General features: G+C 39.2%; 1 protein-coding gene and 1 long non-coding RNA gene across 2 annotated transcripts in view; one reads left to right on the top strand and one right to left on the bottom strand.

Annotated features, from left to right (window-relative positions):
• Window positions 1-10,499: 10,499 nt before the first annotated feature.
• On the bottom strand, window positions 10,500-14,200 carry LOC138240819 (uncharacterized). The gene is made up of 2 exons (XR_011190073.1): window positions 14,051-14,200; window positions 10,500-10,727 (listed from the first exon to the last, which is right to left on the bottom strand). It is a non-coding gene; the product is annotated as an uncharacterized lncRNA (long non-coding RNA).
• cand1 (cullin-associated and neddylation-dissociated 1) overlaps window positions 14,200-22,007 on the top strand; it is a 29,969-nt gene continuing 22,161 nt past the window's right edge. Inside the window, exons 1-2 of the mRNA XM_006633509.3 lie at window positions 14,200-14,583; window positions 20,138-20,281. Of these exons, the coding sequence (XP_006633572.1) occupies window positions 14,516-14,583; window positions 20,138-20,281 (212 nt within the window). The 5' untranslated portion in view covers window positions 14,200-14,515. The remainder of the gene's footprint in view (window positions 14,584-20,137; window positions 20,282-22,007) is intronic.

Genomic DNA, 22,007 nt, shown 5'->3' with positions numbered 1-22,007 from the left:
GTATGTTGCCCCAATATTTCCAAAGGGACAAAATCTTGCATCATCAGGGCCACTCCATGCAAATATTTAGTTCTAATGATAGTGAGCACAGAGGAGAGAAATGTCTGAGTGACATATACACAATATGTCTTTCACAATACATAGAATGATTCCCATATCATTATTACAGTTTGCCTTTAAAATGCTGGAGTCTGAAGCATTAACTGACACATTCAGTCCCTCATCTTACAGACGAACTCTTCATTTGTAAAATTTTCATTTTATGGCTTTATCTTAAATCTATTTAACAACACAGTCAAGGTCATCTACTGGTCATCTACTCTTACATGTTAATGCAACAATAATCTTACTGTAATCAAATCAAATACAGAAATACTGCCTCTTTTCTTCCTGGTGATCACTCTCCCACTTGAACATGTACATTGAGAAAGAATATAAACATTAAAACATGGGACTACTTTCTATAAGGCACCATTTCATTTTATTAAGTAAATTTAACTGTTTTAAACAAAAGAAGTTTGAAATAACATGACAAAATTGTACAGCTATTTACTACATTAATGGCTCTTCTGCATTTAAGGGCTATTAAAGATTTTTTGTGTATCAAACGAGATGTTATTCCACAATATTAAAATTCCTAAATGTCCTAAGGGCCTTATTCCTCCAGTTGCTAGCACTTCCCTGTCAGCCCTGGACCAGTGAGTCACTGAGCTTGGCAAGCAAGCTGCCAAACTTTCCTGATTTTTTAACGCTTGGCAACCAATTCCTAACTACTTTAAGACCCCATTTCTACACCTTGGAACTCAATATGTTACCACTTAGCTACTCAGAAGAAACCTGTTTATTTTTGGATTTTGTAATGTTTCTTTTTTGTGTCCTGTGATTACAGTATCTCTTTCCTTTAGTGGTAATCTTTTTTTGTGAGGCGAGATTTGAGAGGAACGTGGGAAGGGGATTGAAAAGTCTATATTAGTTTAATATGTATATTATGCATCATGTATTTTCCTTTGTGTAAAACGCAATAAAAATACTTGTCAAAAATAACCCCAAAATTAGGTGTTGAGACTGCATTATAAGAAAATCAAAAGCAAGGGGGTGATTATTATCTACAACACCAGACGTCTGAAAAAAACCACCAAAATTATGTCTGACCCCACTCACCCCAGTCATAACTTGTTTGTCCCCCTACCATCTGGCAGAAGGTTCCGGACACTCCAGTCGCACACAACTAGACTCCAAAATAGCTCCTTCCCCAGAGCCGTCAAGCTGGCGAAGCCCCCACTCTCTCCCATCATACTATGATCTCTCCTCTTCTTCCTGTACCCACAATGTCTGTACTCCAACACCACTACATACACGACAACTGAAAGTAAGCCGAAATTGTACTGTCCCTTCGATAGCTCAGTAAAACTGTATTAGTTGTAATATTTCTTAATCACCGTACTATTTTTGCACTGTTCCCCAAATTACTTTGCACTGTTTTTGTCCTGTTGTATTCTTTTCTCTGTTTGCGGATTTTGCACAGTTTTGATTACATGTTATGTTATTACACTGTTATTGTTATTGTTATTGTGTTACTGTCTATTGTCTTATCTTCTCTTCTATTTATATACTGCACCTGAGTGACTAATGAGAAACACTTTTCACTATACTATACACCTGTGTAAGTGTAATGACAATAAAGTTGAATTGAATTAGTCTTTTTGGTAGGCCCATAAACAAGCAGCCACTACAGACTGGTTTATCTGCCTGACTGGGGCACCTCAGTGCAGTCTTGATTATGCTCTGGTAACACCTCTATCCCCCATTTTGCCTGGTATCCTCAATTATTGCTAACAATGAAGATATGAAGATACCCAAAAATCAGGACTGGCATTAATCAAGTTCGTCTTGACATTTCTACACTTGCTTAAAGCTAATGCACCACTTCTTTCAAGAAATGTCTGGGTGAGATCCACAGAGCCATTAACTATCAGCAGCCAAATACATTCAATTGGCCAAATAATTCCCTCTGGCTTTCTTACTTTTCTTATATTACCAGACCTTCTCTTTTATTATTCAGTATACTATAAACACTAAATGTTTATAGTATTTAGTATTTAAATAGTATAGTATTTAGTAAGGTAAGCTGTACAATTATGGCTATGGACACATTAAAAACATTGGTATATACAGTATGAGCACACAGTTCGTTTTTTTTCTTTGCTTATTAGATTTCTTCTTTTCTTATTATGTTACTTTATTTTTAGGAAGGTTTTATTAGTGAGTCGAAACATGTACCATAATATTTATCAGGCGACACACATTCACACTCTTCCCAGTTGTACAGCGTTTCTCAACAAAGGTTAACATACCGGGCTTCCATCACACTTATAAGACAACATGCTCTTTGAAGTCTGTAATACATTTTTAAAGAGGAGACAGCTGCTCAGTGATGTAAAGATATTAGTACAGTGCTCTAAATTAAGAACAACCACCAATTTTACCCACCTTTGTTTCCTGCATACATTGTTTTGGAACTCTTAGAATAATTAAATTGACTGTGATCAGAGAAACCAATATATTTAACATGCGAGCAACCTCAGTTACTTGCACCAAGCTTAATTGTACAGCTTTTCCAGTAAAGGGAGAGCATGCTAGGCTGTCATAACACACATCTGCCACCTTAGTGTTTGTAATATGTTGTAAAAGAGGAGACAGTTATTGCTCAGGGAAGCGATGATTTTAGAAAATCTAGAGATTACAGTGAATATGAGTAAACAAACTGTGCAAAGGGCTCCTTGACTTTCGAATGGCGCTGCATATACTGTATAAAGTTATTTTCTAAGCAAAACCAGCCACCCAGACAGCTAAAAGTTATATGAGCCACGAGGATCCTTTAGAGCTCAAGGTACAGTTAAAAGAGAATTGTTTGTACAGTTAAAAAGAGAAGAGGAGCAATTTGTCTGTATTTTGCTCCACAGATCCACAAACCTATTGTCTGAAGCAGTATCTTTATTTTATTTCAACAGAAAGAAAGTGATTGAAAAAGCATTCAGCTTCTCATTTTACTCAAATCAGCTTCATTCTCTCAGTGCCCCCTGAATGAACACATTTAAAACTCTCCCTCCTCTGACCTTAACATTATGTTTTCTCTTAATTAAAAAGCTAAAAGGCATTTTTTTTGTATAACCTTTCAATAACAAATTAGGCCAATTTTTATTTTTACCATGAGCATGTGCATCATAAAGTCCATAAAATATTACATTATTTGACTGCTATGGGCATATTTTTCAGCTGTTCACACATGATTGCTTTCAGTAGGTAGCATAATTAGGACATCATGTGCATGACCGCTTGAAAATGGCAAAGATAACCCTATGTAATAAAACTGCAATTTATTTTATAGTTGAGCTGTGTTCTGCCCTGGCTGTGCCAGGAGACTGGCAATGATGACTCATTTCTTCTGGCACCTACTGGCAAAAGGTTATTATTACAACAATAATACAAAACTAGAACAGGCCCACGCATCAAAATTGACAGCCGTTATTAAAAAAAAAACTTTCATACCAGAGGCAGATCTCCCTGAAAGCATTTAGATTACTATGTTACTTTAAAAGACAAACAAAACTGTCTTTTTATATCTTTTTTTTAAATAAAACAACAACAATAAGAACAATGGAGCAGTGACAGAAAAAGTTCAGCCACCAAAAGTCCGAGATTCAGTCCTAAGAACAGTGAGCTAAGGACCAGCCACAGATGAATGGAACCAAGGGGAGGGAGTATAAACATGGAGGAATTCAGAGATACATGATGGAGCCAGATTATTTAGAATTTTAAAAGTCAGTAACAAGATTATATTGAATTCGTGACCCTACCTACAGGCAACCTGTATAGAGATTTAAGCGTAGGAGTGATATGCTGCCAGGGTCTGGTGGGAGTCAGAAGTCTAACTAAAGAGTTCTGGACATTTACTGAGAAGAGTGTTAGGGCCACTGAGCAAAGAATAACAGAAATCAAGCCTTGATGTTATAAATGCATGGATCAAACACTCAGCATCAGACATTGATATAAATTGCCTAATGTGGGTAATAATTCTGAAAAAATAACCATCTTAATCAAATTTTTCATGTAGGGCTCAAAGAACAGGAGACGATAAAATGTCCCTCCCAGGTTCCTGACTATAGCTGATGCCTGAATGGGAAAGCCATCCACCATTACTGTGAACCTCTCTAGCTTTTCCAGTTTTGTCGCCGTTTAGCTTCACGTTATTAGATGTCAACCAGAGCTTGATGTCACACAAACAAGAGATAACTGACAGAGGTGGGAGATCAGAGGGGGAAGAGGTTTTAACATAAATCTGGGTATTATCTGCATAACACCGAAACTGGAGACCATGTTCGCATATAATCTGACCGAGAGGCAGCATTTAATCCTTTGTCTCTCCTACTACATTGCTTTTAATTAATAATAGGTTTTGAAGTACCAGAGCTTAAATACCCACTTTAAAATAAACAGATAAACATTGTTCTTATTTTCCTAGATGAATGAACATTTCTGCCATTTCACGTACAAGTCTACAGGCTCTTTGTAAGATTTCTGTATAGCGTATATGCATTCATTATTTTTTTCTCATTTTTTTCCAGAGGAAATAAGCAGACTCAGTTGCCGGATAGACATCCTATTGCAAAATGAACTGCTAAACAATACAAATTGTCTGCTCTCAAAATATAAAGTGTGCAAAACAAGTTAGAAAGAAAAGGAGCTTAGAGTGCTACAGTACAACTACTTTTACTGTTTAACACAGTTTTCTGTACTGTACATTCCATTACTAAGTGCATTGTAACAATCTGAATTGCACAAATATATATATATACTTTAAATATTTGAAATTCAGAACCTCAGTAGATAACTGTTGTGAAAACCAAAGAAAATAACAGCATCATTGCTCTGATGTCAAACGCAGTTTTCATGTCTTACTATTTGCATGCTAAGAAAAACAATAAGGATGAATTGTTTTCTCCATTCATGTAGTGTTTGCAAGCGGATTTGTTTAATCAGTTTTGCTCCTATTAAAACCCCCACATTTTCCTAATATCCAGTGTCCACAAACAAGAGCACAACAAGCTCCATTTGCTAGCCCAGACAAAAAGCACATGGGTCTGGCTTACAGCTAGAATATAAGACAGGTCCAAATGGTTGTAGCTAATTTATCTTTAGAACTCCTCCATACAGGCCTTGAAGGAAGCCAAGGTATCAACAGAACCATTTCAGCTAAATGGCTGGATAGCGTGTTCCATACTTCCACAACCCTGTGTGTACAGAAGTGCCCCATGTTCTCGATTTCAAATTATCATTGATTCTAAAGATATCTCCTGGGTTTACCTTGTAGATTACTCAGGATGATGAGGGTGTTGGACTCTTGAATCAGGTCTCCTCTTCTATATCTCTGTTCAAGAATTGAAAGATTATAAGAGAACTGGCTACCTTCGGGCTCTTACACTCATGTTGTAGCTGGAACTTTTATCTGATCAGCTGCTCCGGAGCCCCCGGGCAATACATCTTTGAATGGATTTTAAAGTAATTGAAGAAATCCCCATTTGATGGCAAAATCTCTTTGTGAATTATGAATGATGTTTTCAATTGACTAGTACATGGCGAGGGCAACACGGTGGTACTGTGGTTAGCATTGCTACTCACAGCACTGGGGCCCTGAGTTCACAGCCTGTCTGCATGGATTTCTTCCTGCATTCGCATACTGTAGGTTTCCTCTTGGTGCTCTGGTTTCCTTCCTTGATCAAATGATTCAGTTTTGAAAAATAATTAATACCCATAAAACCTGGATAGGAAGAGCCAGAACCAGGGTTGGAGACTTTTGAAATAGACAAGAAAGAGAAAACAATTTTGGTATTCTCTAAGTTACATTACCTCACTGTTGCACATGAGGTAAATGCAAATAAAATGAAAAGAAATTAATTAAAATGAAAACACCTTGCCTGCACTGATATATGGTATCAGTACAATGGCACAGTTAACATGTGGACCAAAATAACACTGCAGATTTGTGGTTAAAAAAACCTTCCTTGCTAATTACTGTACCAGTCTGTTTCTCCAGATACAGTTATAATGGTGATTACCATTATTTCACTTGGTAATTAAAATTTTTCCCAGGACAAGGCTACAGTACCTTGCATAAGCAATAAGCGTGTGTTTGAGAAAATGGGTTTTGTATGCTTCAATGTCACTATTTCTCACTGTATATGAAAAATTTTCCTTCTCAGTTACGATTGCATAAAATCTGTTACCATTTTAAAATAAGGAGCCAGCAAGACACATAGTGCTAATCACAAAACCTTTATTATGATGCTCACTTTAATTCATTTTTTATGAAAAATGAAAATACTTAGGTCTGATTTTAATTACAATTCAGTTTATGAACACTTTGAGCCTAGATCTTCTTTTAACGCACAATTGGGATCTTCTTGCTACACATATATGTGATTGTAGATGCAGAATGTCTTTGACATGTACTGTACAGTATAGTATATTTAAAGACTGGCTCATTTAAAAATTATGCTGCCAATGTAATAATACAGGGATCAGTCACTGCCAGTCAACTCACTTTGTCAACATAGTGAGTCATTGGCAATTATAAAAATTAAAGCAACACAACTGCTTTTCAGACACCTCTGTAACTTGACAGAAGTCTGTAAAAATAAACTTTTGACAGCATTTCTTGAAATTTGGTTAATAAACTATTGACTTGATAGTATGAATTAGAGTTCAGAAACTCAAAAGAGATATGAATGGCAGTAAGTAAAGTTTAAACAGTATTTATCACCTTCAATCATGCAATACATAACACTGATGGAGGGTGTCTGTGATGTCTGTCTTACCTCAAAGTCTGCCTCATCTTTCTCACTCATCACTCTCAATATTCTTATTTTATTCACCTTCAGGGTGTTCTGGAGCCTATCCCAGAAAGCACTGTGAAATAGATGGGATACACCCTGAATAGGGCACCAGTCTGTCACAGAGCAAACACAGACATAGCAAGGCTAATTTAAAGCAGCCAATTATCCTACCAGTATGTCTTTGGACAGTATATCTTTGGACTTACACTTGAAGAAGGCTCCACCGCTGAAACATTGAGTTTTCTTTCTTCTCCTTTCAGCATGGAATAAACCTATTACTTGTTCCTTTTCAGTCCTTACCATTTCTCCTTCACACTGGAGAACCCACATCTGCAAACCTCAGGCCCACATGGATTTCCCCTCAAATTCATGACTCCCCACTCCATGTTGTGTAGGAGAATTTCTTGTGTTCCAAAGTTCCTTCTTCGTAACAGACACCAGTAGCCAAAGCAGGTATTGTGTCCTTTTGCCCACTCTGGTCAGTGCTAGCCCCATTATTAGGCTCTGGGAGGGTCAGTGCAGTGTTCACTCCCAGAAGCTGGACTATGGGGTCCAGTCTCCCCCACACTGCCTTGGCACAAGCACATCCCCAGAAAACATGCTTCTGTATCTCCTCCTCTCTGCATGAGTCCCGGGGGCAGTTAACAAGCACCTCTCTTGTCATGAGGACTCTGTAGACTTCCAACTACTTCAGGGCTATCAACTGGTTGTCCAGGTCCTTGGGTTGTGTCCTTTTCCGGATTTCTCTGGGAATGTGCAGTGTCTCCCTGGCAACCAATTCCTCCCTCACTTCCTTGTACAGAGTTCTGTGGTTCTTGCAGAGCTCTGCATGTCGGCTGGCCTAATGTTCCTTGCTCCACTTGACGGCGCAAATGTACTGTATGTCCATGTCAGTACTCTGCCTTTGATTCAGTGTTTGGATAAGGTGCCTCAGGGCGGAGGAGTGGCTCTGTTGCTAAGGATCTGTGCCTGTGGCTGGAAGGTTGCCAGTTCAAATCCTGCGGCCAGCAGAGGAATCCTACTTTGTTGGGCCCCTGAGCAAGGCCCTTAACCACAACTACTCCAGGGGAGCTGTATAAATGGCTGACCCTTTGCTCTGACCCCAAGCTTCTCTCCCTGTCTGTGTGTCTCATGGAGAGCAAGCTGGGGTATGTGAAAAGACAAATTCCTACTGCAAGAAATTGTATGTGGCTAATAAAGTGATCTTATCTTATCTATACTGTCAGAGATAAGGCTTTTAGCATTGCTATTGGCATAAGGTAGGTAAGTATAAGTGGATGGGTAGTTTGAGCTTAAGACATTGGGCTGCAGTTACAGTTAGGATTGGGGTTATGGTTAGGATCAGGATCATATGTAAACATACTTCAATATCAAAAACTATTAAATAACAAATCTGTCTTATAAAAAAGAATGTCATATAAATATGTATATATATATCAGTTCTGCTTGCTTACATGGTACAGTTCAACATATTTAAAATGAAAGTTTGAAATTAAAACAAGGTTTATCCAGAATAAAAATATCTGCATTGACATACAGACTGCCTTTGCAGTATAAAGACTCAAGAATACTGTTGTCTTTACCATCAACAAGAGATAGACTCATGTTTATAGTCATTGTTGGATGTTGTTGTTTAACTACTTACTTATAAGTAGTTTATAACAACACTGTTTTTGTTTTCTCTTGATAATGGTTTGGGAGTATTGCAGGACCTTTTGTGTGTTTTCTTAAGATCCTGACTAGTTAATAACTAGATTGACCAGCTAAGAAACTTAAAGGTAAGAAACAGTAAAAAAAAAAAATCAGTTGATAGGCATCATTTGTCATATGTTCAATTTTTCTTTATTTTAGTAGTAGTAACAGGCTTAGTGAAGTGGTGACAAACGCATTGGAGTGTATTTGATCTTTCTATCTTATAAAAGAAGTAATGGGCTTGCAGGTTAATGTGCAGGCTTAGATCATTTCTGACATAAAGTATGCATATCAGCTCAGAAGCATAGAAAGTGCAGACAAATTCTGATTTATTGAACACTAATGCAGACATTTATGAGTATCATAAATCCATGATGTCTGTGATATTAAAATGGCAGCAAACCATGTATTTTACATTAGTATTTCCTTAAAAGTTAAGATCAAAAGCAGTAATGTGTTAAAAAATGAAACAGCATGCAGATTTATCATCAGGTGGCCCAGTAATTTGGAACATTTCCACATCTAAAAAACAAAACTGTCACGATGGTAAACCCCTCCTCTTAAGGATGCTCCAGCCCTTCCTTGTTTTACCTGATCTCCTCCACCTGCCTCCGGTTCCTGCCCCCAGTCCTATAAGAGCCCGACGTTCCTGCCAATCTGGGCTCAGCTTTGGAAGATGGACGTCCAGAAGCCCGCCTACCAGCGAGTCCAGGAGTGACTCGACGGCACAGGTTTCACAATGGTTACCAGGCCATCTGGGTCCGGGGCTGGGAGCGCCCGGCCCCGTTACCTTCTTTTATTCACCCAACCCTTCGCCGAATCCCGTTCCGGCTTTTAACTTCGTTTGTCTTTGTCAAGGATGGACCACCCGGCTCTGGACATTTGCCTCCCCACGGATTTCCCTACGAACACCCTTCGGACTTGTTTGCCTGGACAACACCCCCTGAACACCTTCGTCATGCCCCCCTGTTAGTTTACCAACCCAGTTCCTTCTCCTCCCCGTGTCTGTTCACTCCCTTCTGGATTGTGCTGTCTGCATAGGGTCCTGAAAGATGCTGCGTGACAAACATGATCCATTTGAATGGGTGGTGTTTTTGATCACACACTTTGAAAAGTGTGGTGAGGGCTATAACCTAAGTCAAGCTTGAGAGGAAATCACTGCCCAACATTTCTTTCTTACCACAGAAAACTATATACAACACCATGCACACCAAAAAACACATGCAGCGATAAATCTGCATCTTTCAAATAAAATTGCTTTAGTATTCTATTCTGAATTTTACAGATACAACACATCTACAGAATGGATAAATGTGCTGTAATATTTGTTGTTGTGTTTTAGCTTATATATAGCACTGTGTGCCAACAAAACCCAATGTTGTGAATCACATCAGCCAAATCAGTACTGGAATACCCGTTACACTCTCATCTACAATTTAATCATGCACTAGCATTATAGGTCAAAATAAATTTAAGTGACTCCGCTTTTAGAAATGGGTTATCTTGGCTTGTTATTTGCAGCTCTGCCCTCTCTTTTTTGTCAGCAGTGAGGTTGCACCACACAGAAAATACATTAGCACTTTGTCTCAGAATATCTATCAAAATAATGGATTACGTGGACCACTGATGTAAAAAGAAGCTAATTTCCTATTAAAACCTTAGACATGTATTGATCACCCCTTTTTTAGGAGCTCAAATCTCTTATCTTGTACCTGGAAGATTAATCTGAAATGTTTCATATATATTACATTGCCTTGGGCTTGTATACAAATGTCACTTAGCCTTAACTGTTATTTTTTAGACTTCTTTTCTAGACCAACTATCTGTCACATATAATGGAAAAAGGAATAAGTAAAGGTTAATTCCATGCTGATAAATAGTAAAGGAGAAGGCACTGTACCTTTCAGACATAAATTCCATTTTAAGAGGCCCTACTATTTATTTAATTCATGAAAGAACGTGAGAAAAATTAAAAACAAAAGAAGGCCATTTGGCCTGTTGGGCAGTTGGTAGTTCATTGATCCAAAGATCTCATCCAGCTGTTTCATGGAAGAAGCAAGAGGACCGGCTTCAACAACATGGCTGGGTGGCTTGTTCCATACTCCCACAACCTTTAGGTTAAAGATAGGCGTCCTCTTGCCCCTGCAACACATGTATATTATTTCACTAATGGTTTGTGCTACCAGCTAAAGACTTTTGGGCTGATGGTTGCCAGGTCACCTGTTCATGATCCCTGCCTTAAAGGATCTCAAGGAGTCAGATCCAACCCTGTCAGCTTGGATAGTTAATTTCAGTCTCCCAGAATTCCTCCATTTAAATGACTCCTGTCTTGGTCTTGAACATGAATTCCACTTGTATCATGAGTTTTTGTGTTGTTGTTGATCTTGGCCATCGCCTTACAATTCATTGGCTCAAATAAAAAGTTTTCTGGACTGTTGCCTTCTCTAAATATATTTCTATATTTTAAAGCTTTAAAGAATGGGTTCAACACTGGACTACAATTGTCAAAGTATCTCTTTTCTACTGATTCCCAGAGAAGCATTTTCTTTGTTTGCAAAGAAGTATAAGAATCTCTGTTTATTTTTCTCTCAGGTTATAGGCAGGGAGGTTTAGCAAATACTGGGAAACACGAATTAATTTTATTACCCCAATGAGACTTGATTTCAGTTTATGAGGGAATATACAGTTATATTTCTGTGTGGGCTATTTTGTTGTTTGTTGTGTTTCTCATGAAACAATTGTATTCTCTTGTATTACCCCCCATATCTTCTGGCATAATGTAAATAGTTTATTTTATATGTATGTATAAAAATAATGTAACAAAATGAAAGATGAAGTAAAATGTTGAATGCATTCTGTTTGTAAATCTTTTCATCGCTAAATATAAAGTTAAAAAAAGAATGTCTGTTTATTCAAATGTGTTGAAATCATAAAGTGTTCCTAATTAAAACAAAAATAACATAAATGCTTCTCTTTATAGTTTCACTACTTAATTTTGCCCATTTTGCTCCTGAAGAAATGGCTGAATCAAGTGAATGACCATTTCCAGGAAAAAAAACCTGGAAATGTCCAGGGAAGCCAATATAAATTGAAGACACCTGGGATATAGGCAGATGTTGCCTCATTAACATGAGGTAACCTGGAGTGCCAGGTAGAAAACAAATGATAAAATTGAAATAGTGACTCAAATCAAATTCAGATTATTCTGAAACTGTCTCAAGAATCTGCGGAGGACTGATGTCCCATCCAGCGTGCCTTATGCCTAGCTCTTGCTGGGATAGGAGCCATGGATAGATGACCATTTGGGATTTGGGATTTTGTAGTCCACTATGCCACCTAGCAATTTTATGGGTGCTAGGAACCCTGCAACAGGTTCATTATATCTCTCAGAATCACCACAGCACCCACAGACCAGCAATAGACATTAGTATTGCTTAAGTGCCCTTTTTATCTTCTAATAATTGCAGCTCTCGGGGCTACCAAAAATATCTCCAAGGGGCATGCTTGACCCAAGAGGGTTAATAGCCCATCAAGGTAGAAAGAAAATGGAACTTGAAAGTCTTTATTATGCCATACTGTACAAAACAAGTATATCTATATTGACAAAAAGAAACCAGCAGTCCTTTACGGCTGGCCAGTCCCACTCAGTGGGGGTTTGCTATTGCCTCAGTCAGGGGCAGGTGCGTCAAATTGATTACAGGAGGAAGCTTGGTGATACAATATGGGTTGTTTGAGAACTGACAGGATCCAGATTTCCAGGTGTCGTGAAACTCTGTCACTCTTTTGTTTCCTTTCTGCTCCCCCACTCCCCAATGTCTTGGCCAGACTAGTTCAGCATCACCACACACCTCCAAGTGCCGATCCTTAAATTGTGGAAACTGAGCAAACATTGTGTTTTTCCATCCTAGTTAACTGCATCCTGCTCCATTTGTCTGTGTTTGAGGTTTTTGATTAGGGAGAGCCAATAGCCACCCAGGAGAAAGACAGACACTACTACAGTATATTGACAAAATCACCTGTTTATACTCTGTGACATCAGCTCAAGCTCCCTCATAAGCCTGTATTGGATAAAGAGGTTAGAAAATAGGTGTAAATATATGTGTATCGAGAATGCATAGCCTAACCGGAAATCATTTTTGAAACAAATGTATGGGTTCACTATCATGTGATCATTTTGAACAATTCTATTATCTAATAATATATTAGTGGACAATTTATATTTTTGGTTCCACTTGGAGACTCACAAAAGAGGCCAGAAATGGACATTTGCAGTGTAATCTGTATGAATCACAGCAGCAGAATCCTCCATAGCACGCCTGCAGTCAAGAAATCAAGGACAAAGTCATCAAGAAAGGAGACTCTGGAAGGCGTATTCTCTCTTTCTTTGGACTGCCTCATTTCTTCTGGATTAGCTGTCAGGCACATAGAAACATCTCCACTTGGACTACATAAATATAACCTTTCAGAACCAGGAATTTAAATATGTTAGGTCATATTAAATATTAAATATTAAATATTAAATATTAGGTAAAAACATTTAACTAAAATTAGGTAACATATACCTAAAAACAAAATCCACAATGACATGGAGGGGCATACAAAATAAGCTTTTAAGATGTCTATTGCAGTGCATTCCAGTGGGACTTACAACAGTTACAGGAAAAACTTTGTAAGGATACACAAACCCAGACAATCAGCAAGCATTGGGCCAATGCTAGGGCAACATCAGTTGGTTTGTCGGGCAAGTGTAATTTTGCTCTTCACTCAACACTGACTCAACACTATGGCCAAATGTAGAATGCCACTATCAGGCCAGCACTGAATTTCATGTGTTTATATATTAGGGACACAAACCATCGCTTCACATCTTGAATGTATATTCACTGCATTATTGTCCTGAACTTCTTTTGAGTCACCCTCTATAATTCTTTGCTCCTAAAGACACTCATCTCAACATCGACATGAAAATAAACATGTCATAGAGTCAGATCTACTGTCATGTTCGTTAAAAAGTTGGAGGAGGTCAAAAGTAATACAGGAGTCGTTCATAATGAACAGTATTGTTACTCTCAACACAACAGTGCTGACTTGTATTTAAGTTGTATGTCATATAACTTTATTGTTGCTGCTGCTGATCTGTGTTTATACTTTGGTGTTTCCTTAATGTCTTTGTATACATCCAAATAACTCAACTGCACTTGTGCACATGACAAAAAAAACTGAACTGATTTTTTAACAACTAAAAATCCCACATTAATCATTATTATTTAAAAACATAATCGCGTTGAGTGTTAAATTCTCTTAATTTTTTTCCTCAGCTGAGGTTTTCTGTCAAGTTTGTTATGAATTCGATTTCACAGGTTCCCGTCCATTTTTTTGGAAAGCTCTAAGTCTTTCGGTTCACTTTTCAAGATAAAAAGGTGAAAGTGGGGAGGAGGGGGAGCTCGGAATATACATGCACCAACCTGAAAGAGCTTCCCTACTCCAGTCATCCTGCATCAAATGCAAACAACACAGGAAGCGAGTCTTGGATTTTCGATAAGTGGCAGTCGTGTCCACCACTCACCGGGACGATTGCCTCCCTGCTCGGGCTTTGGTCCCTCCTCCATTCAAAAGCGCTCAACTCTGACCTTTCAGCGAAAGCGCCTGAAGCAGCAGTAGCAGCAGTTTCACATTTCTGCCTCCTCCGCCTCCCTCTGCAGAGACAAGTGACTCGGATCTCCATTCAAACACATCTTAACGCCGAGGGATGAGACTCCGCTCAAAATACAGGCGACACAACTGCTGAACTTGGTGCAACGATCCCGTCCATGAAGAGGGATTGCGAATATTAAAGACAGTTTCAACCCAAAAAGAGAAAAAAAGATAATAGTACTGACCGCAAAAAACACTGTCAAGTGCTAACAGCCACTCCACTACAGACTGCAAACATGGCGAGCGCCTCCTACCATATCTCTAATCTGCTGGAGAAAATGACATCTAGCGACAAGGATTTCAGGTACAAACCTTGTTTTTTACTTAATAAGTATCCTAAAGTTGATTTGTGGCATGGTTGTTTTGTTTACTTCTTCATAAGTTTTAAATCGCTTTTGAAAAAGCGACTGGCGCTCGCAGCTTTACATAAAAGATTTGAAGCCTGAAGAAGTAGGCCTCAATTCCCTTATGCTTCTCTGTTTTGACGTAAAACATCTTGCACTGACATCGATGAAGCAAAGTTTTGATTATTTTGCGCATTTATTGTATGTTATCTCTAAGGATGCGTTTGCATTCATGTTATTTTTATTTTTCGGGATGAAAACCCTTTATTGAAGACATGATGACCACGGTTGAAGTGTAAACATCAGAGACTAAACATAAATGCTTTGACGTGGGGTACGTCTGTCAAGTTCTATCGCCTAGCATTCATAATGTAAATATATGCCTCCTTTTATAGTTATTTGCGACTTAAAAATAGTGAATTATTACTATTGTAAATTTCTGAAGCCAAACAGGGTAGGTGATCGGTGTTGCAATTTACGTTTAAACTGTGCCAAAAAACTACCAGAAAATCATTTTCTGGTACACACCTCGTCATGTGTTCAGAAACCTCTCAGTGCTCGGTGTAGGTAAGTGATTAATGTATTAAAGGTCTTCAAGATTTTTTAACAAAAATAATCTGTAACGGACGAGTTGATGAAAAGGCGAGTACATTTATGAAACTCCAGTTAATGTTTTTAATTAGTTACGAGATGTTTTGTATTGCGACTTTTGTATTGTGGAGGAACATTAGAAAGAGAGCTAACTTGTCAAATGCACTTAAACAGTAAGACTTCTTTATGTCCGTTTTCTCTTATATATTATGCTACTGCTATGGAAGAAGTCAAATAAGAAAGCTTGCTTTAGCCTTCAGTGGAGAAGTAATCACCTTTGGCACCTGTATTCTTTATTATTGCTTAATAAAGTAATTTGCAGCACCTGGGTTATATTTACTCTGCTGTCCAGATAAATTTTAAATCCCTGTCTTAAAGTCCAGTGTGGAAAACCAGCTAATTAACAAGGAAGATGTATTAAGTAATGCAAGTTATGTCGTCGCAATTTAAGGTTCCATTAGGCAGCTTTGTCATAATCCAGTTTTGCAGTCCTTGGTACTCTCGAATTGGGCAAGCAGGTTATGTTTATCTAGTCCTCTTTTTGGATGTACATTTATACCTCTCCAGTTATTGAAGACTGACTTTGGGTTAGGGTTGGAGCAGATGTGAACAGATTCTGGCAGTAAGAGAACTTGAAGCAGCTCTGGGTTCTCATGGTGTCGTGTGGACACTGTTAAGTCCAGTAAGTGACTGAGAAAAGTAGTGTATAGGTGCCTTACAGGACTGCATGGCAGCACCATTATCATTAGTACATTTAACTGCAGTAGGAATTTAGAAATGGTGTCTTTTCATTTGACACTTTTTAAATAGTCTTGATTAAGATTTAGGTCGTAACCTGTTGTGCTAAAAAAGTGCTGTCATCTCTGATTAGCCTGAGGAAAACTTGTAATTTATGCTTAGAGCAGTATTTCAAGTATTTGCTTGTGCTTATGCAAAATGACTTGTACTAAAATACAGGGATCAGGGTTTGTTTTGCACCAGTGAGTGTAAAAATGTTCTGTTAAAAATCTTTATGGTGGGATGGTGAGGCTGAGCAAAACAGAGCAGACTTCCCTTTCCCCAGCAGCAGGTCTCCAGCTCCTCCTGAGGGACTCCCAGGTGCTCCCAGGCCAGCTGAGAGATATAATTCCTCCAGCCTGTTGTGGGTCTGCCCCCAGTGGCAGTGCCCAGTCCAACTCGAGCAGCCGGTGCCTGGGGGGCATCTTCAGCAGATGCCTGAACCACGATATCCGGAATAGCAGCGACTCTACTCCAAAGTCCTCCTGGATGACCTAGCTCCTCACCCTGTCACAGAGAGTAAGCCCAGCAGCCCTGCAGAGGAACTTAATTCTCACCACTGGTACACATGAATCTCATTCCTTCAGTCACTCTCTATAGCTTGTGACTACAGGTGCGGAGGGGACGAAGATCAACCAGGACACCTAGAACTTTGTCCGAAAACTACAGTTCAGTACAGCGTCCGCATTACTGCGGCCACTGGTCAATCTGGTGATCCCCTCAACCCTCACTCATCCCCTGAATGCCTGCACTTGGGGCACCTGTCCCTTCCCCCTCACCTGGAGAGAGCTAGCCAAGGGGGGTTGCCAAGCTGTGGCACAACGAACAAAACCTGCCACGTTTGTGGAGTATAATGCTTTTGCCCTTTCTTCTCTGAAGTGTAGTACTCTGTAGTATTAGTTCAGGTGGGTAGCTGCGTCAGCATGCGTAGGCTGCAAAGGAACAAGTAATAGGTTTATTCCATGCTGAAAAAAAGAAGAAAGAGAACACAACGTTTCGGCCGTGGAGCCTTCTTCAGGTGTCACACCTGAAGAAGGCTCCACGGCCGAAACGTTGTGTTCTCTTTCTTCTTTTTTTCAGCATGGAATAAACCTATTACTTGTTACTCTGTAGTATGTTGTGCGAAAGTTGTTGGATTCTGCCAGTTTTGCAGTATTTTCCTAAAGCAATGTTTCATGGGCTTATCTGACATTATGTTCACTCTCAGTTGTTTTAAGCTTTCCTGTGGTGGTCTTCTGTTGTATTAAAAGGATAATATGGGAACAGTCACACATGAGAGGAGGCACTTGTCCATCTACCCCATTCGTTAGGTCATTTCCAAAAAAGGTCACTTTAGAGTTTTTTTTTTTCCTACTGATGTGCAGGTTAAACATTTTCCTGCTAGTTTGTTTGAGTATTTCTGGGGATGAAAAAATTCAGTTTTTGTAGTGTGTGTGAGGTGTGTTGGACGTGCATCACTTGCACAGACCACATCTGGGGAAAGGGAGTGACTGCTGCCATCTTTGTGCTCCTCTTGTCTTCTTCTTCCATCTGAGCTGCATCAGGAGCACTCTTCCGAAGTTTTTCCACAGAAGGTGCCAGTTTGGCCTCCTGCCAGCGCTTAATGCTGTATTCATTCGAAGTCCGCTTTTGGTACTTTTAATGTACTTTTGTAACCAATGCAGGTATCTGATAAACATATTAATAAGCCGTGCTGTACTTCCAGAACCAGTTTTTCTTTGGAACAGGGTGCCTATCCTCTTCAGGGAAAGAGTTTCATGCAGATACCTGTAAAAGTAACGTACGACACAGGGCGTTCTAAGAATCCCTCTTACCATAGATAAGATGGGCATGATCGAGGAATGATCCTGTATTTGTTTGTCTCATTGTAACTCTTCCTTCCCCAGAGTCATCTGGTGGGGCGTCACACCATTTTTTCCAGTCTTGTTTGATAGGCATGATGAGCTACAAAAGGTGTTTTGTTTTGTCATGGAATATCTTTTCTACACAGACTCTTCTTCCCCTTAGATCAGCAGAAAAAATATCAATTTAAAATTTATATATGATATCCATTCTTAAGCTCTGTGGGATATTGCTTACGGCAGTGTCAGAAGTTCCTACTAGCTATAGACCTTTTTATCAGTTGTTTTTTTCAGAGCTGTATTGGCTGTAAAAACACAATTTTATCCACCTTTCTGTGCATTTAATCTTATTACCTGCCATGTGGATTAAACCCTGACATTGGATGAACATGGTTATGAGTCTGCAGCTGTTTTATGGAACTTTTCCATAGTTTCCTTAGTTATTAGGCCTCGTAAACAGAAGTGAGATGGTGAGAATAAAGATTGAACCAACACTTTCACTCCTCTTTCTTTGTAATTTTGTTTTACTGGATAATTTCCAAAGTTATTAATGATTGTTCCAAATGATTCCTTAATCCAGTTATCTCTACATGAATGTTTTCAATACATAAAGTTATTAGACTGTAATTTGGAAAATGTTTTTTTTGCAAAGGTATAAGTATCTACATTCAGGATGTATTTACTCAACAGTGTTTATACCCGTTTTTCTCAGAATTGGTCTCATAAGTACTTCTGAATGTGGTTCAAGTGAGTCTTTTAATACTATATTTAAGAGATTTTTTTTCCTTTGTCAAATGAGTCCAGAAAAAGTGACAGTCAAGAACTTTTCATGCCTCCTATCTATAGTAGCTTTGTTTTATTGCAGTTTGTGTATGGCAAAAAAAAAATCTATTTTTTATTTTTCAAGTGTACCTGGATACTATACATTCTCTTTAAAATTGTTAGTAAATTATCTTTGTTTTAAAAAAAGAAAGAGCCGGGAGGGGAGTCTGTCTAAATTACCCCATTCTGCCCCGTTTTCGGTTGAAGGGTCTGTAGCTGCGAGATATGAAGTATGCACACTGAGCAATTACAATGACCAAAAATATTAGGGATTCTAATTTCTTTTAACAAGGTTCACAAGTTTCACAGGGTAACAGCAGAAGTTACCAAATAGTCTTTGAAATACTTTTTACAATTAATTTCTTCCATGAATTTTAACTGTATTCTCCAGCATCTGATCTTTTCCCTTTGTCAATTTTATTACTGTGTCAGACACATTCTTGGTAGAAATTAAATAATTTAGAGTGAAAAATGACATTAAGTGTGCACTTTTCTTTTTTTAAGCCCTTTTACAAATATTAACAATTATATGTAGGGGGTGGCCAGGTGGTGCAGTGGTTAGCATCACTGCCTCACAGAGCTGGGATCCGGGGTTCAATTCCTGTGGTGCTCTCGATGTGGAGTTTGTATGTTTTTCAAGGTTTTCCTCATGGGTTGCTCCAGTTTCCTCACAAAGTCCAAAAACACACTGGTAGGTTAATTAGCTTCCGAGAAATGTGACATTAGTTGTGTGTGTTTGTCTTTGTCTACCCTGCGATGGACTGGTGTCCCGTTGGTTGCTAGGACAGACTCCAGCTCCCCCGCTTAATTGGAAGTAAAGTGGTTAGAAAATAGATGGGTGGATATAAATATAGACTCTAGAGTTGTCCCTAAAAATGGATAAATGGTCTCATCTTTCTCATAGTTCTGTCAAACCATTTTTCACAGCTTAGGGTATCTTGTTATTTTTTCTCCCCATTCAAATTGTGAAGATTTTGATGAAAAAGGCTTAGGCTAAGCTGCAGTGCAGTCTACGGAGATGGCACTTCTGTAGGGCCTTTCATTGTACTCTGCTGCCAGCTGAAGTTATGTCTGATGGTGGTGCTGTAGTGGAATTCCCAGAGTTTGCAGATTCACATGTGATTACTGTAGTACATGGTGTTAGAACATGGTACCCCTTTTACTTGAAACCATTTTGTGAAATCTAGGTGCCGTGTGAGCTTCAAACGAAATAGTTTGTGAAGATAGGTAATGTCCTTTATGATAAACTCTTATGTTTTATAGTATCTGTTTCTGCTCTGTCATGTAGCGCTAGTCTTTCAGTAAAAAAAAAGTAAAACTGTCCTAATGTCTTTTGATGATCAGCTTGCCTATATGCTGGGTGACTGCTGGAGCTACGGACTGTGACAAGCGTCGGTCTGGAAAGCCCTGAACGCTTTGCGCAAACATGATTGGTGAGCAGAAGCAAAGCCTTGATTCCTTCTGCTCCCTCTTTTCACTCTAGGTTCATGGCCACCAATGACCTGATGTCGGAGTTGCAGAAGGACTCCATCAAGCTGGATGACGACAGCGAGCGCAAGGTGGTGAAGATGATCCTCAAGCTCCTGGAAGATAAGAACGGAGAGGTGCAAAACCTTGCTGTCAAATGGTAAACCTTTACCTTTTTTTTAAGAAGCAGGGAGGTATGGAATGACTTCTGCACAGGGAGCACTCAACCAGAAACCCCCCTTATGTGATGGTGGCTCTTTCTTTGTAGAGCAGGGTCCAAAAAATGCTTGTAACCTCCAGGTCTTGATCTTTTGTTTTTCAGTTTAGTTCCCCTTGATTTCAGTGCACTTGGCCCTCTTCTTCCTCACACTGTAACCTGAAGGTGAGCCTTCAGATTTCAAACCCGCTGTCATCCACTTGGTGCTTTGTCTGGGCGGTAGGGTGGGGGATTCAGCTGTTCAATGTCCCTGCACAGGCTGGCGACTTCAGCAACATGGTTCTTTTACACAGATCACTGTCCTGAAGCCGCCACATCCCCATGACGGGCATCAGCTCTTCTTTGTCGAATTGGCCGAGTTGCTCCCCTGTAATACTAGTTGTGCATGACATTGTCAGAAATCAGGACTCCCTTGGAGCGCTGGGAACTTATTGCAGTGACTTTGCCCGCTGGTGCTCGTGTGCGGAACACCCTGGGCGCGCACTGCATGGACTGTTCTTGGGTCTCCAGTTCCCAGTGGTGAATCCCAGTTTTGTCCCAGGCAGGTGTGAAAGTTAAGAATACTGCACTTTTAGTTAAGATTTCTAAGACCCGTTATTTTACTTTTCATCTGCACCAAAATTGAGTGCTGGTCTTTCGGGGGCCCTGGTTTTCTTGTGAATGATCATAGAAATTCAATTCCACCTGCAATTGCTGCTGCAAATTTCTCCACCTGATGATCTGCTGTAATTATGCTTTTGCCGCTTATGATATAAGCAGGACATCCGTAGCGGTCAACTTCAAGGGACTTCATGCTTGATCTTGCCTAACCACTTAACAACACTTGAGAGTTCAGCATAAAACTGCAAAGGATTCGGTCATCAAAGAACCATGAGCTGCACTGCCTTAACGAATTTAAGTACCTTGTGCTATGAACCTAATGACATGCTTGAATCTTTTTTTGTCTTGCCCACCGAGAATGTACTTGAAAGTGCATACGCATTGCTTTAGCAGACTGGAACCAAATTAAAAGAAAAAACGAATAATCAGGTTTTGGTTCGGTAAATCTCTGCTGTGCTGGTACAGTTTACACACGGAACTGCACTCACTGTTCAGACAATTATCGACAGTTTCATTCAGTCACATCTGTTTTCATTAAATAAACGCAGAGCTTTTATTACTTTTTCTTCCATCATCTATAAGTATTTGAAGCTCTTGCCTTTTTCAATCAGCTATTTTTTGCTCTGATTGAATAGAAAAGCCAATTTTCAGAAAAACAAAATGAAGTTTCTGGGTCGTAAATACTAGCTTTAATCAGGGTTACAGATATGTATTTGCCTTTGTGCGTTTTCATCGCAGTGCAGTTTCTGCCATACAGAGGGTTTTTGCTTTGTCAGCAAAACCGGATGACTTGCCCAATACAAACTTCTGTCTGGACTGTATGTGGCATCATCACTGCTTACTTAAAAATGCATGACTGGTTGAACGCATTAAACATTATCTGAGAAAAGGTGCTGGAAAAGAGAGAGCCACATTGGAATTCAACTTTATAGAACACTCAGATACGCAATTATGATTTTTTGATTGTCATTTATGTATCAGGATGCTGATCTTAACTTGGTTAGGCAAACATTGTGTTGGTGTAGCCAGTGCTCCACTTCTCCTAATGTAAGGGAGCACTCTGCGCCTG

The sequence above is a fragment of the Lepisosteus oculatus genome, chromosome 7 (genome assembly GCF_040954835.1).
Source record: "Lepisosteus oculatus isolate fLepOcu1 chromosome 7, fLepOcu1.hap2, whole genome shotgun sequence".
In the NCBI taxonomy this organism is placed as follows: domain Eukaryota; kingdom Metazoa; phylum Chordata; class Actinopteri; order Semionotiformes; family Lepisosteidae; genus Lepisosteus; species Lepisosteus oculatus.
This window is presented reverse-complemented; position numbering and strand designations above follow the sequence as displayed.